Raw genomic sequence first — 13699 nt, 5'->3', positions numbered from 1 at the left:
AAAAAAAAAAAAAAAAGAATTTAACTTGGCTATCCTTTTCATGGTCTTTTTTTTGTTTTTGGTTTTTGAGCTGGAGACTCACTCTATTGCCCAGGCTGGAGTGCAGGGGCATGCTCATGGCCACTGCAGCCTCAACATGCTGGGTTCAGGGGATCCTTCCACATCAACCTGCCAAGCAGCTCGAACTACAGGTATGTACCACCACACCCATTTAATTTTTTGATTTATTGTAGAGACGAGGTCTCACCAAGTTGCCTAGGCTGGTCTCGAACACCTGTACTCAGGCAATCCTCTCGCTTCGGCCCCCCAAAGTGCTGGGATTACAGGCTTGAGTCACAGTGTCCGGCTTTCATTTTCACTTTCAACTTAACCTTATGAAGTCTCATATAATTAAAAATTATTTTAAGCCGGGTTCGGTGGCCCAGCCTGTAATCCCGTACCTTTGGGAGGCTGAGGTGAGTGGATTGTCTGAGCCCGCGGGTTCGAGACCCGCCTGGGCAGGCAAGACCTCATCTCTACAAGAAATCAAAAAAATTAGCCGGGCATGGTAGCGTGCACCTGTAGTTCCAGCTACTTGGAAGGCTGAGGCGGAAGGATCGCCGGAGCCCAGCAGGTTGAGGTTGCGGTGGCGGGGAGCGGCCACTGCACTCCAGTCTGGGCTACAGTGAGACTCCAACTCAAAAAAATAATAATAATATTATTTTGAAATCATATATTAGACATGCCAATAAAAATCCCTAAAATAAAATACTAAGGTGAGGATAAGATTGTGGTAAAAGTCCATCGAATGGTAAGAAATGAACAACTGAATGATAAAAGGAGAACATTCTCATTAAAATATGATATTCTTTCCTTTTTCAAAATGCCTTATATATAATGTGGAAAGGAAAAGACACACTATTGGTAGTCTATCCTCACTGCATGAAAGATTATATACCTTGACGGTGGTCTGTTCTTCAATGCTGGAGTAGATGACAATATGCCCTTCCCAAGATATAGCCAAATTGGGAATGGTCAGGGACAGAGAACTCTCACAAGGTGGTCGTAAAGTCCTCATGTACTGACCTTTCTGAATGGTATGTATAATCACAGTTCCATCCTAAATATAGAAAATAACAGAAAATTTAAAAGGCAAAGGAAAAGAATAGCAAATAAGAAAAAAAAGCAGAGTGGGCCAAATAAAGAAAGTAGGACAAGAACAGAGAAAATGATTAGTCCATAAAGGATGCACATACCTTAGGAAACATTCCAATCTTGAAATTTCACATAATATTGTACTTCCTTTTTTTGTAAATGATTTATTGCAGAGATGAAGTCTCACCAATTATTGTATTTCTTATACTGGTCTTTCTCCTTTACTAACAAAATCAATAAAATCGCCAAGTCTCTAAGTTTTGGCTTTCTAAATTATTCCACTTTTGCAAAGTCCTATACAAATACGGTATTTCTGTACTTTTACCGTTTTCCCTAACAAACTTATTTGATATAAATGTTGCTACTAAGTTTGTAAAACATATATATTTCTTAAAGATAAAATCTTACCCTTGATCCTGACACTGCCATGTCCAACTCAGTGCTGATGCCGACACTCAATACCTCATCAGTATGTCCATAAAGAATCTGGAAAGGTTTAGATGCTAAACCCATAGGAACACCTCCCTAATATTAAAACAGAAAAGCAAAAGTATAAATGCTTTCTCGCTTCCTCTTTTTTTTTTCTTAACAAGGCTTATACTACATTTAAACGTTCTAATCACAAACTAGCATTGCACATAGTTTTTTTTATCACTCAGTCTACTCACAGTAGTAATTGTTCTTATGTTTCTCCTTGGACTACCAAATTATTCTAAATCTTTTGAAGCTCAAAACTTAATCTGGATGGTGTCAAAGTTGATTGTCCGGATTAATTCTTCCAGGCACGTTATTTCCTCTTTTAATCTATGGATTTAGTCTTCCTTAACTTCCTTTTTCATTTATTGGAGTCCCTACTTCAGGGACATTAATTATCTTTATGCTAATTTGTCTTTCACTTCTACAGCTATCATTTTTTTCTCTAATTGCTTTAAAGTCAGTTTTTTCATTTGTATTCACTTTGTCTTTTTTTCCCTATGCCATTAAGTCGGTTTGCAGCCACATCAAATTTGCTTCTTGCTGTTTTGGTTTTGAGTTTCTTTATGTTTGTAGCAGTATTGGTTTTAATCTTCCTATGATTTTCCTGTAACTTCCATTTTCATCTTATTATGCTATTTTATCATTTCCTATTTTATTGAATTGCTATTCTTTTTTTTTTTGAGTTGGAGTCTCACTCTTGCCCAGACTGGAGTGCAGTGGCCGCTCCCGGCCACTGTAGCCTCCACCTACTGGGCTCCGGTGATCCTTCCGCCTCAGCCTTCCAAGTAGCTGAAAATACAGGCGCACACTACCATGCCCCACTAATTTTTGATTTGTTGTAGAGATGAGGTCTTGTCAAGTTGCCCAGGCGGGTCTCGAACCCGCGGGCTCAGGCAATTCACTCACCTTGGCCTCCCAAAATGCTGGGATTACAGGTTGAGCCACCGAGCCCGGCCTGAGTTGCTATTCTTACTGCGTTTCCTAATGACACAATTTTTATTGCAAAAAATCACCGTCATTGAGTTATCTTCCAGAAGATTCTTTCTTCTTCATGTCTTTACCATGCTTTGTTTATATGTTACTTTATAAACTATGAAACATTTAAATAGTTGCCATGTTATTAATTTTATTCATATTTATCCTAGACAAATCTGCTCAGATCTTCTACCTGTACTATACAGTGTGCATGAATTCCCTTTGTCACTCTACTACCTGAGACACATTCGTCTTCTCCTATCAGCCTCAGTCTGAACACTTAGTATGCTCTATTTAACTTTTTAAAATTAGGTAATTCCAGCCGGGGTCGGTGGCTCAGCCTGTAATCCCGCGCCTTTGGGAGGTTGAGATGAGTGGATTGCCTGAGCCCGCAGGTTCGAGACCCACCTGGGCAACTTGGTGAGACCTTATCTCTACAATAAATCAAAAATTAAGCTGGGCTCTGTGGCTCAGCCTGTAATCCCACGCCTTTGGGAGGATGAAGTAAGTGGATTGCCTGAGCCCATGGGTTCCAGACCTGCCTGGGCAGACAAGACCTCATCTCTACAATAAAATCAAAAAATTAGCCAGACGTGGTAGCACGCGCCTGTAATTCCGGCTACTCGGAAGGCTGAGGTGAAAGGATCACCGGAGCCCAGCAGGCCGAGGCTGTGGTGGCCGGGAGCAGCCACTGCACTCCAGTCTGGGCGACAGTGAGACTCCAACTCAAAAAAAGAAAAAAACAAAACAAATAAAATCAGGTAATTCCATGCAATTCAAGAATTCTAGTTACAGAGAAAAAAGAATCCTTCCCAAATTCACTGTATAAAGACTTCACAATCCAATACTAACTAAGATAAAGAACAAAACAGGTTTATTTCATTTAAGGACAGATAAATAATTTAAGCATTGGAAAATAAAATACAGCAGTAAAATGTAATAACAATACACCATATATTATGTGGGCTTATTACAAAAATTCAAGGATGGTTCAAATCTAGGAAATTTCTCAATGTAATACATCATCACATCAAGAAGGATCATCTGAGCCCAGCAGGTCAAGGCTGTGGTGGCCTTGAGTATGCCACTGTACTCCAGCCTGGGCGAACAGAGTGAGAATCAAACTCAAAAAAAAAAAAAAGAAAGAAAGAAAATTGATTTTAAAAGTCACCAAAAGTAATAAAAATATAAATTGAAAGCTATAAGTAAAAAAAGAAACTGGGAAAAATAGCTGTAAAGGACATTACTGGAAATACTGACAAAAATCAGAGCACGGACTGTGGAATAGATAATAGTATTATATCACTGTTAAACATTCTGATTTTGATACTTGAACTGTAAAAATCTTGTACAAATGTACAAGATTGTCTTTCTTATTAGAAAACACATACTGACCTGTTTAGGAGTAAAACAAAATGACTGATGTCTCCAACTTTTAAATGGTTCAGTAAAAAAAAAAAGGAGGGTGATACTGAGAGAGATTGTTAAGACAAATGGTATAAAACATACCATTTTTACAACATTTTCTTGTTTGAAATTTCATTGAAACTAAAAAGATACCAATAGAAAAAATAAATAAAATGAGGCTTACTACTTAAATGTGAAAAACACAGCTAGTGGACCTCAACAGCAAGTACTATACTATACTAAATGGGAAAACAGTGAAGGTACTTTCATCAAAATCACATGTAAGGCAGGAATGCTCACCTTTTTATTGCATTAGTGAAAAATGTAGTAAGATAAGAAAGTGAAATAATTAGTATATAAAAAAAGTAAATAAAATATCTTTATTTTCAGATCATATGATTATATATCTACCTTATTCTCAGAAAATCCAAGAAATATGAATAACCAAGAGAACTGATAACATATAGTAAAGTAATTGAATATAAAATAATGATACAGAAATAAATCAAATCACCACATATCTTTTCTTTTTTTTTTTTTTGAGTTGGAGTCTCACTGTCACCAAGACCGGAGTGCAGTGGCCACTCCCGGCCACCACAGCCTCAACCTGCTGGGCTCCGGCGGTCTTTCTGCCTCAGCCTTCCAAGTAGCTGGAACTACAGGCGCACGCTACCACGCCCAGCTAATTTTTTTGATTTATTGTAGAGATGAGGTCTCGCCTGCCCAGGTGGGTCTCGAACCCGCGGGCTTAGGCAATCCACTCACCTCAGCCTTCCAAAGGCACGGGATTACAGGCTGAGCCACTGAGCCCGGCTCATAGCTTTTCTTTATACTAGCGACAATCAATTAGAAATAAAATTGAGGCCAGGTGTGGTGGCTCACGCCTGTAATCCCTGCACTTTGGGAGGCTGAGATGAGAGGATTGTCTAGGCCCATGGATTCAAGACCAGCCTTGGCACCTTGGCGAGACCTCATCTCTACAATAAATAAAAAAATTAGCTGGGCATGGTGGTACGTGCTTGTAGTTCCAGCTATTTGGAAGGCTGAGGCAGAAGGACCATCTGAGCCCAGTAGGTCAAGGCTGTGGCGGCCTTGAGTATGCCACTGCACTCCAGCATGGGCAACAGAGTGAGACACCAACTCAAAAAAAAAAAAGGAATAAAATTGATTTTAAAAGTCACCAAAACTAATGAAAATATAATTTCAAATAAATATAACAAAGTATAAAACTTAAATTAAAAGTTATAAAAAATTTTATCAAGGGACATAAAAAATACCTGAAATAAACATGACATGATATTTTCTATTTCTGGATATAAATACTTATAAAAATATACCAAATTAACATATCAATTAAATATAATTTCAGTAAGATTAAAATGAAGTTTTTAAAGGATAATATGGTTAAAATATTTTTAAAGTTTATATGAGAGAATCAATTACCTATGAAAGTAACTGAGAACATTTTGACTTTACTTTTGTTTTTTTTTTTTTGGTTAGAGTCTCATTTGTTGCCCAGGCTGGAGTACAGTGGCACTCCACAGCTCACCACAGCCTTGTCTTCTTAGGCTCAAGGTATACTTCCACCTCTGCGTCCCACGTAGCTGGGGCAGTACCACACCGAGCTAATTTTTTAATTTTTTGTAGTGATGAGGTCTCACTATGTTGCTCAGGCTGGTTTTGAACTCCTGGGCTCAAGTGATCGTCCCTCCTGAGCTTCCCAAAGCGCTGGGATTACAGACAGGAGCCACCATGCTTGGGGCATTTTAACTTTATAGTTAACACAATGACAGGGGAAGACAATGACAGGGGAATCTGCCTTACCAAATATTAAATTACTAAAATAAAAACATTTGGTATTGACTTAAAAAAAATAGGCAAGTGTAAAAGAATGGGAAGGCTAGCTGGGCTCGGTGGCTCAGCCTGTAATCCCGCGCCTTGGGAGGCTGAGGTGAGTGAATTGTCTGAGCCCGCGGGTTCGAGACCCACCTGGGCAACTTGGCGAGACCTCATCTCTACTGTAAATCAAAAATTAGCCGGGCATGGTAGCGCACGCCTGTAGTTCTAGCTACTTCGAAGGCTGAGGCGGAAGGATCGCTGGAGCCCAGCAGGTCGAGGCTGCGGTGGCCGGGAGCGGCCACTGCACTCCAGTCTGGGCAACAGAGTGAGACTCCAACTCAAAAAAAAAAAAAAAAAAAAAAAAAAAAAAAACAATGGGAAGGCTAGAAAAAGATCCAATGCAGTGGGAAGAGGTGGCTTACTTAACAATTTATGTTTACATAAATGACTTTCTATTTAGAAATAAATAAAGTCGGCTGGGAGCTCAAGCCTGTAATCCCACACTTTGGGAGGCCAAGGTGGGGGGGGAAATCAGCTGGACGTGGTAGCACACACCTGTACTTCCAGCTACTTGGAAGACTGAGGTGGAAGGATCACCTGAGCTCAATAGGTAGAGGCTGCAGTGGCTGTGAGCACGCCATTGTACTCCTGCCTGGATGACAGAGTGAGACTCCAGCTCCAAAAAAAAAATGAAATAAACAAAGTCTTAGAAAATGTAGAAAAATAATCACTATATTAAAAATTAATAAGCAATAAAACAAGAAAAAATTTCAAAAGAAGATGCTTAGATAGTATTTTAATACATTCAGAGTGAAAAAAGTATGTTAAACAAGGTAGAAAATCCAGAAGCCATAAAGAAAAAAAGATACTTACTGGACAAATATTATTATGAAACTACAATAAGGTAGATGAAAATTATAAATTTATGATGTCTATCAGTCCCACAAGCAAGAAAGTTGGAATATTAATATTATTATTATTATTATTTTATTTATTTATTTTTTTGAGTTGGAGTCTCACTCTGTCGCCCAGACTGGAGTGCAGTGGCTGCTCCCGGCCACCGCAGCCTCAACCTGCTGGGCTCCGGAGATCCTTCCGCCTCAGCCTTCCAAGTAGCAGGAATTACATGTATGCGCTACCACGTCCAGCTGATTTTTTTTTTTTTTTTTAAATTGTAGAGACGAGGTCTCGCTGCCCAGGCGAGTCTCGAATCCGCAGGCTCAGGCAATCCACTCACCTCAGCCTCCCAACGGCACGGGATAACAGGCTGAGCCACCGAGCCCAGTTTAGGAATATTATTATGCTAACAAGATAATACAAAAAATTATCATGTTCCTAAGAGAGTTCACAAGGAAGAATTTTTGGAAAGTAATAAGGTAATGAACCAGGCAAGAAATCTAAGAAAAAAGTGAAGTGAGAAAAACAGGACAAAAAGTAGGTTAAAGAATGTAGGCTGGGCACGGTGGCTCATGTGTATAATCCCAGCACTTTGGGAGGCAGAGGTGGGAGGATCGCTTGAGCCGAGAAGTTTGAGACAGGCTTAAGCAACATAGCAAGGCCTTGTCTCCACAAAAAAAAAATTAGTCAGGCATAGTGGCACACGCCTGCAGTCTCAACTACTTGGGAGGCTGATGCAGAAGGATTGTCTGAGCCCAGAAGGTCAAGGCTGTGGTAAGCCTATCATGCCACTGCACTCCAGTCTGAGCTATAGAATGAGATGCCAACTTTAAAAAAAGAAATGTAAAGGAGCTCAGTCATTCACTGCAGAGAAGAATCCAATACCCTATTAGCACATCTTACTAATATTGTCACGGTGGATATTTAAGAGTATTTAAAATTTTGACTACCTGTTGTGTTATTTGCCATATCATACATGTAGTATCTCTGGAGCCAGAAATCAAATGTATTCCACAGTAATCTGTAGCTAAGCAAGTCACAATATCTGTAAAAAAAAAGGATTAAATAAAATGAAATGCTTGGTTTGACTAGAATAGAACTTTATTTTTATTTTATCTTATTTTTTGAGATGGAGTCTCACTCTATCACCCAGGCTGGAGTGCAGTGGCATGCTCATGGCTACCGCAGCCTTGACCTGTTGGGCTCAGGCGATCCTTCTACCTCAGCCTTCCAAGTAGCTGGAACTATAGGCGCATGCCACCACACCCAGCTAAGTTTTTTATTTATTGTAGAGACAATGTTTCGCCAAGTTGCCCAGGTTGATCTCAAATTCCTGAGTTCCGGCAATCCTCTCTCTTCCTCCTCCCAAAGTGCTGGGACTACAGGTGTGTGTCACTATGCCCAGCAATTAGAACAGAACTTTAAGGGCAATTTTTGTTAATGTTCAAAATATTACCAAATCAGTTATTCTCCCATGGAGGAATGTAGAGATGGCACTGGAAATGCACTAGGAAAGAGTGACATAGGAAAGAAGCAGTATCAAAATCACCTAAGAGAGTTTTCTTTGAGATCACCCTTCTTTGAGCAAAAGGAGTAGATGTGTGGTATTGGAAATGACTATCAGAATCTTGGAAGAAAGTTAGATAGTTTGATGGATTCCCAACCAAATTTGATACGCTTCTCTGCTCTCCAACCCCATTCACCTTCTACTCCCATTGGGAATTACAATCCTATAGGCTCTTTGTCCTTAAGAAAAACAGTACAGATTATACTGTAAATTCACAATATACAATATATTTTTCCTGAACTATAAACAGCAGAGCTTAGTGACATCTAAGGAGTCACTGGTACAAAACTAGGAGCAAACTCTATTTTCCGTCCCCAACAGGTTTATTGGAAAAAAAATTCACTTAGTGTTTTATTCTTACATTGAAGACGAAGACACTAAGAAGTACCATTTAAAACTACATTTAACAAATTTTAATACTGTCATACCTTACTTTTTTTTTTTTTTTGAAGCCTCACTCCGTCACACAGGCTGGAGTGCAGTGGCACACTTACAGTCACCCAACCATCGACTTGCTGGGCTTCGGCGATCCTTCCATCTCAGCCTTCCAAGTAGCTGAAACTACAGGGACGTGCTACCACATCTGGCTAATTTTTTATTTATTGTAGACACAAGGTCTTGCCAAGTTGCCCGGGATGGTCTCAAACTCATGGGCTCAGACAATCCACTTGCCTCGGCCTCCCAAAGTGCTGGGATTACAGACTGAGCCACTGAGCCCAGCCCATGCTTTAATGTTAACATAGTATAGGCCAAATGACATCTTATTTAACGACAATAGATTTATTAACATTTTGACTTAAAATTCTTATTTCTATCAGTCAATTCTAAAAAAAAGCTTAGCCTAACATTTTCCAGACATTGTAAAGCTGTATTTGATTTAGATGGTGTTTTAGTATGCCTAAAATACATGACATATTCTAAAAGCTTAAAATATTTATAATACTGCACTTTGAAAAAGTTCACTCAGCTTCAAAGGTAAACTTTAATGTTCTTTATAAGAAACATGTACCAATTTTATAGTTAGAAAAACACATTTTGTGGTATTTTTGGGAAAAAAGTTAATGCTTACCCATATGTCTAATGATGTGGGAGATAATTTTGCCTTTTGTAAGTGACATCACTTGAATGCTATTATCCCAGTGTCCAGCACTGAAGAGCAACTTCGCATCATGTGACGCTACAAATAGCTTAGAAGTGACCTCCAGTCCTGGAGCAAAAGGACCATTCATACTACGCTGAGTTCTGTAAACACAATTAAACATTAGACTTTTCTTTATAATATCACTTAGACCAATATAAACTATTTCTTAAGTCTGAGAAATAAAAAATAAGTACCAAATGTCCTATTTGAAATATCTGTGGTCTATAATACTGAGTGACCTCTCACAGAAACAAAGATCTGAGTATCGCATGTTCTCACTCATATAGTGGACCTTGAACATCCAACGCACTACCATAAGAAAATGACTGATAGTGGTGGGGGAAACTATGGGGGGAGGGGAGGGGGGTGGGACTAATGGTAGTAAACATCTGTCTGGGGACGGGGAGACACCTGTTATCAACAAGGGGGCCTAAATGAAGCATATTTGTATACCTAACCCTTAACTGTACCCCACAACATCATAATAAAAAATATTGATTAAAAAAATCTGTTAATAAATGCTAAAGACTAAAAGAGAATATATTAATCTTAACTTATTCATATTTTTCATAAAATAAAAATATACTAAGAATAAAGAAGCTAAGACTGGTGAAGACTAGTTAAAGTCTTATATTAACTTATAAGTGAAATACCTGTGAGCTTAGCCAATCTAGATTCTGCAGAAAGACATAACTAATTGACCTTCAGTGTGTACAGAAAATGAGGGCTGGCCGGGTACGTTGGCTCACACATATCATCCCAGGACTTTGGTGTGAGGATTGCCTGAGCCCACGGGTTGCAGACCAGCCTGGGCAACTTGGCGAGAACTCATCTCTACCATAAATAAAAAAATTAGCTGGGCCTGTGGCGCATGTCTGTATTTCCAGTTACTTGGAAGGCTGAGGCAGAAAGATCAGTTGAGCCCTGTAGGTCTAGGCTAGAGTGGCTGTGAGCATGCCACTGCCCTCTAGCCTGGGCGACAGAGTGAGACTCTGACTCCAAAAACAACAGCAACAACAAGAAAATGAGGGCTAATTCTCACACTCCAGCTCTAGAACTTTATTATTCAACATTAATTTGCTCAGAATATGCTTTCTGTAAAACACAACAGTACTAAGCCAAATGTGGGATAAAAAGGAAAAAAAGACATTGCTGCTAATCTCATAGAGTTTCATCCTAGTTGAGGAAGACAAAAAAGATAATATGATATGTCACTTTATTTGTTTTTTGGAGTTTTTTTGAGTTGGAGTCTCACTCTGTCACCCAGACTGGAGTGCAGTGGCCGCTCCCAGCCACCGCAGCCTCAACCTGCTGGGCTCCGGCGATCCTTCCGCCTCAGCCTTCCAAGTAGCTGGAAGTACAGGCGCACCCTACCACGCTCGGTTAATTTTTTATTTATTGTAGAGATGAGGTCTCACCAAGTTGCCCAGGCAGGTCTCGAACCTGCGGGCTCAGGCAATCCACTCACCTCAGCCTCCCAAAGTGCTGGGATTACAGGCTGAGCCACCAAGCCAGGCTGATATATCACTTTAAATAATTTTCAAATATATGAGGCAATTTGCTCCTCAAAATAATACTGAATGTGTTTTAACTAGAAAAAACTATAAGGAAACATATAGCTAAAAAAACTCAGAGTAAGGGAAACATCACCTAACTTAGAATGTAACTTCTGGAAAAGGGGGGAAAAAAAAGAAGAGGGGCCCTCCCAAAACCCCGAATTTATTTATAAAAAAATATGGGCCAGGAGTGGTGGCTCAAGCCTGTAATCCTAGCACTTTGGGAGGCCGAGGCAAGAGGATTACCTGAGCCCAGGGGTTTGAGACCAGCCTGGGCAATTTGGCGAGACCTCATCTCTACAGTAAATCAAAAATTTGGCTGGGCGTGGTAGTACGTGCTGTAGTTCCAGCTACTTGGAAGGCTGAGGCCTGAGCCCAGCAGGCAGAGGCTGCGGTGGCCATGAGCATGCCACTGCCCTTCAGCCTGGGCGACAGAGTGAGACTCCAACTCAAAAAAAAAAATCATGTATTTATTCTTACATATTTAAACTTCAGTCACCTTCAATGTATTCTCCATTTGATACAATACACCTGTCAAGATGCTTTTTCCACTATTCAAAACAGTTTCTGAACTTGTCAATTTGGGTGCCTTTGAATGCTTCTGTGTTTTTTGTTTCTCTTCCACAATGACAAAAATGTTTCCCTTTGGGGACTTTTATCATCGGAGGAAACAAAAAAAAAAGTTGCTTGGGGGGTGACTGAGTGAATAGGGAGGGTGGGGCACAGGAGTGATGCCATTTTTGGTAAAAAATTGCTGAACACTCAGTGCAGTGTGGGCAGGTATGCTCATAAATTGTCCATCATGAAATGAGCAAATGTGCTTGAAAGAATCTACAAAAAATATCCACTGAAGTCAAACGCAGACTCTCACAGCAACGCTAGCTGCTACACAGATGCTGATGAGTTACAGGAACACTAACACACCTGCAGTACGGGGTCCACCCTTCAAAAGATAATTCCAGTTTTTTTGGGAGTCCCTATCATAACTAAGGTAAATACTAAATTCTTATTACATAGAACATATAGGTCTTATTTTAAGTAGTAAGGTAGAATATAATGACAATTAAATCTACCATTCCTAATGTAATTTTTGTTTTCATGAATGATAATATGGAAATCAAGTTTTGCATTTAAACCAATATAAAGTCAGGATATAACTTATAAAGAGGGGAAGGGTGGGTAGAGGACAGAGGGGAAGAAGGGAGAAAGAAGAGAAAATTGGGATTTCAAAACATTACTTTGGGGGTGGGTAGAATTGGCAGTAGTGGGAAACTGCCAGGGGAGGGGAGGGACATACCCTATCAACAAGGGTACCTGCATGATAAACATTTGTATACTTAACTGTGACTTGTACCCCACAACTTTAAAATAAAAAAATTAAAACAAAAAAAATTACTTTCAGAATGACATGAATCCATTAATCATTTTTTTTCCCTTGGCAATAAGGTACTTGCTATAGCTGTTTTGCCTTAAATATTCATTTACTTACTTTGGATTTGTCACAGTTTGATCCTTGATGAATGTGAAGTAATTAGAAATGTTTCTGTCATAAGGCAGCCAACCATGGGTTCCAATAACATGATTCATGCTCACTGTTATCTAGGAAAGAACACAGGGAGACTCAATTAAATGAAAAAGTAAAAAGCACAGTAGAGAATCACCAGACATTCACATAATGTTACCAATTATCACTTAGAGAATACTGTAGAACTGTGTTCTTAAAACATGAGAGTAATTAAGAAAGTCTTTAAAATAATTCAAATGGAAAAAATTGTTTATTATATTGTAAGAAAAGTTGTCCAATATATGTCTTTAGTAAGAATATTTTTCCTCCTGATTTCGCAAAGATTATTAGCACCTATTAGCTGACAGAGGAAATTCAGATTTGCATCTTCCCATAAAAATATAATATATAATACATATCACTTAGAACATAAATCACAAGTAAAACTTACGATAAACTGTTAAGATCTACCTGCAATGACAGTCATAAGTGAATACTTTCTCAAAATGAAAAGCTTTTTACCCTCTCGATTATAAAAGTAACAGGTTACCCCACAAAGGAAACTCAGTAACTTAAAAAAAATACAGTATTAAAACTGAAAAATCACACGAATTCCACCACTCAAGAAACACTATTATTCTTTTTATATCTCTCTAGACTTTTTCTAAGCAAATACAATATAAATAATTTCAAAAATAGGTCTAATTCTAGAATCTCTACTGTTCACTGTGTTATATTCCAGTTTTAACATTTGTAAATGACAAAATTAGAATAAAACAGATATAAGTTTGGTCCATGTGCCAAGGTCCCAGATTCCTTACTTGCTAACTCTATAACCTTGGGTAAGACACACTTCTCTGAGTTTTAATTTCTTATCTGTACAAGGGAAATAATAATATTGCCTATCTCACAAGACTGTTAGGTGGATTAAATAAAAATTCATGTAAAATAATCACTTATGTGTTCTGCATGTATATCTCAAATTTTATATGATCACTTCTTATCATTATTACAGTTTTATAGTAAATTTTAATGTTAACCCCTATTTTTCTTGTATAAAATTTCCTTGAGGCCAGGCTCGGTGGCTCAGCCTGTAATCCCGCGCCTTTGGGAGGCCGAGGTGAGAGGATTGCCTGAGCCCACGGTTTCGAGACCCGCCTGGGCAGCGAGACCTCATCTCTACAACAAATCAAAAAATCAGC

General features: G+C 38.9%; 1 protein-coding gene across 1 annotated transcript in view; it reads right to left on the bottom strand.

Annotated features, from left to right (window-relative positions):
* The window catches only part of NBEAL1 (neurobeachin like 1), a 211707-nt gene that overhangs the window by 9507 nt on the left and 188501 nt on the right, over positions 1-13699 (bottom strand). The window contains exons 49-53 of the mRNA XM_008073238.2: positions 12483-12592; positions 9366-9538; positions 7680-7774; positions 1543-1659; positions 938-1099 (exon numbers count right to left, since the gene is read on the bottom strand). Of these exons, the coding sequence (XP_008071429.2) occupies positions 938-1099; positions 1543-1659; positions 7680-7774; positions 9366-9538; positions 12483-12592 (657 nt within the window). The remainder of the gene's footprint in view (positions 1-937; positions 1100-1542; positions 1660-7679; positions 7775-9365; positions 9539-12482; positions 12593-13699) is intronic.

Source organism: Carlito syrichta, unplaced genomic scaffold (genome assembly GCF_000164805.1).
Source record: "Carlito syrichta isolate Samal-C Ts95f unplaced genomic scaffold, Tarsius_syrichta-2.0.1 Scaffold315782, whole genome shotgun sequence".
Lineage (NCBI taxonomy): Eukaryota > Metazoa > Chordata > Mammalia > Primates > Tarsiidae > Carlito > Carlito syrichta.
The sequence above is the reverse complement of the archived record's forward strand: the minus strand, read 5'-3'. Positions and strand labels throughout refer to the sequence as shown.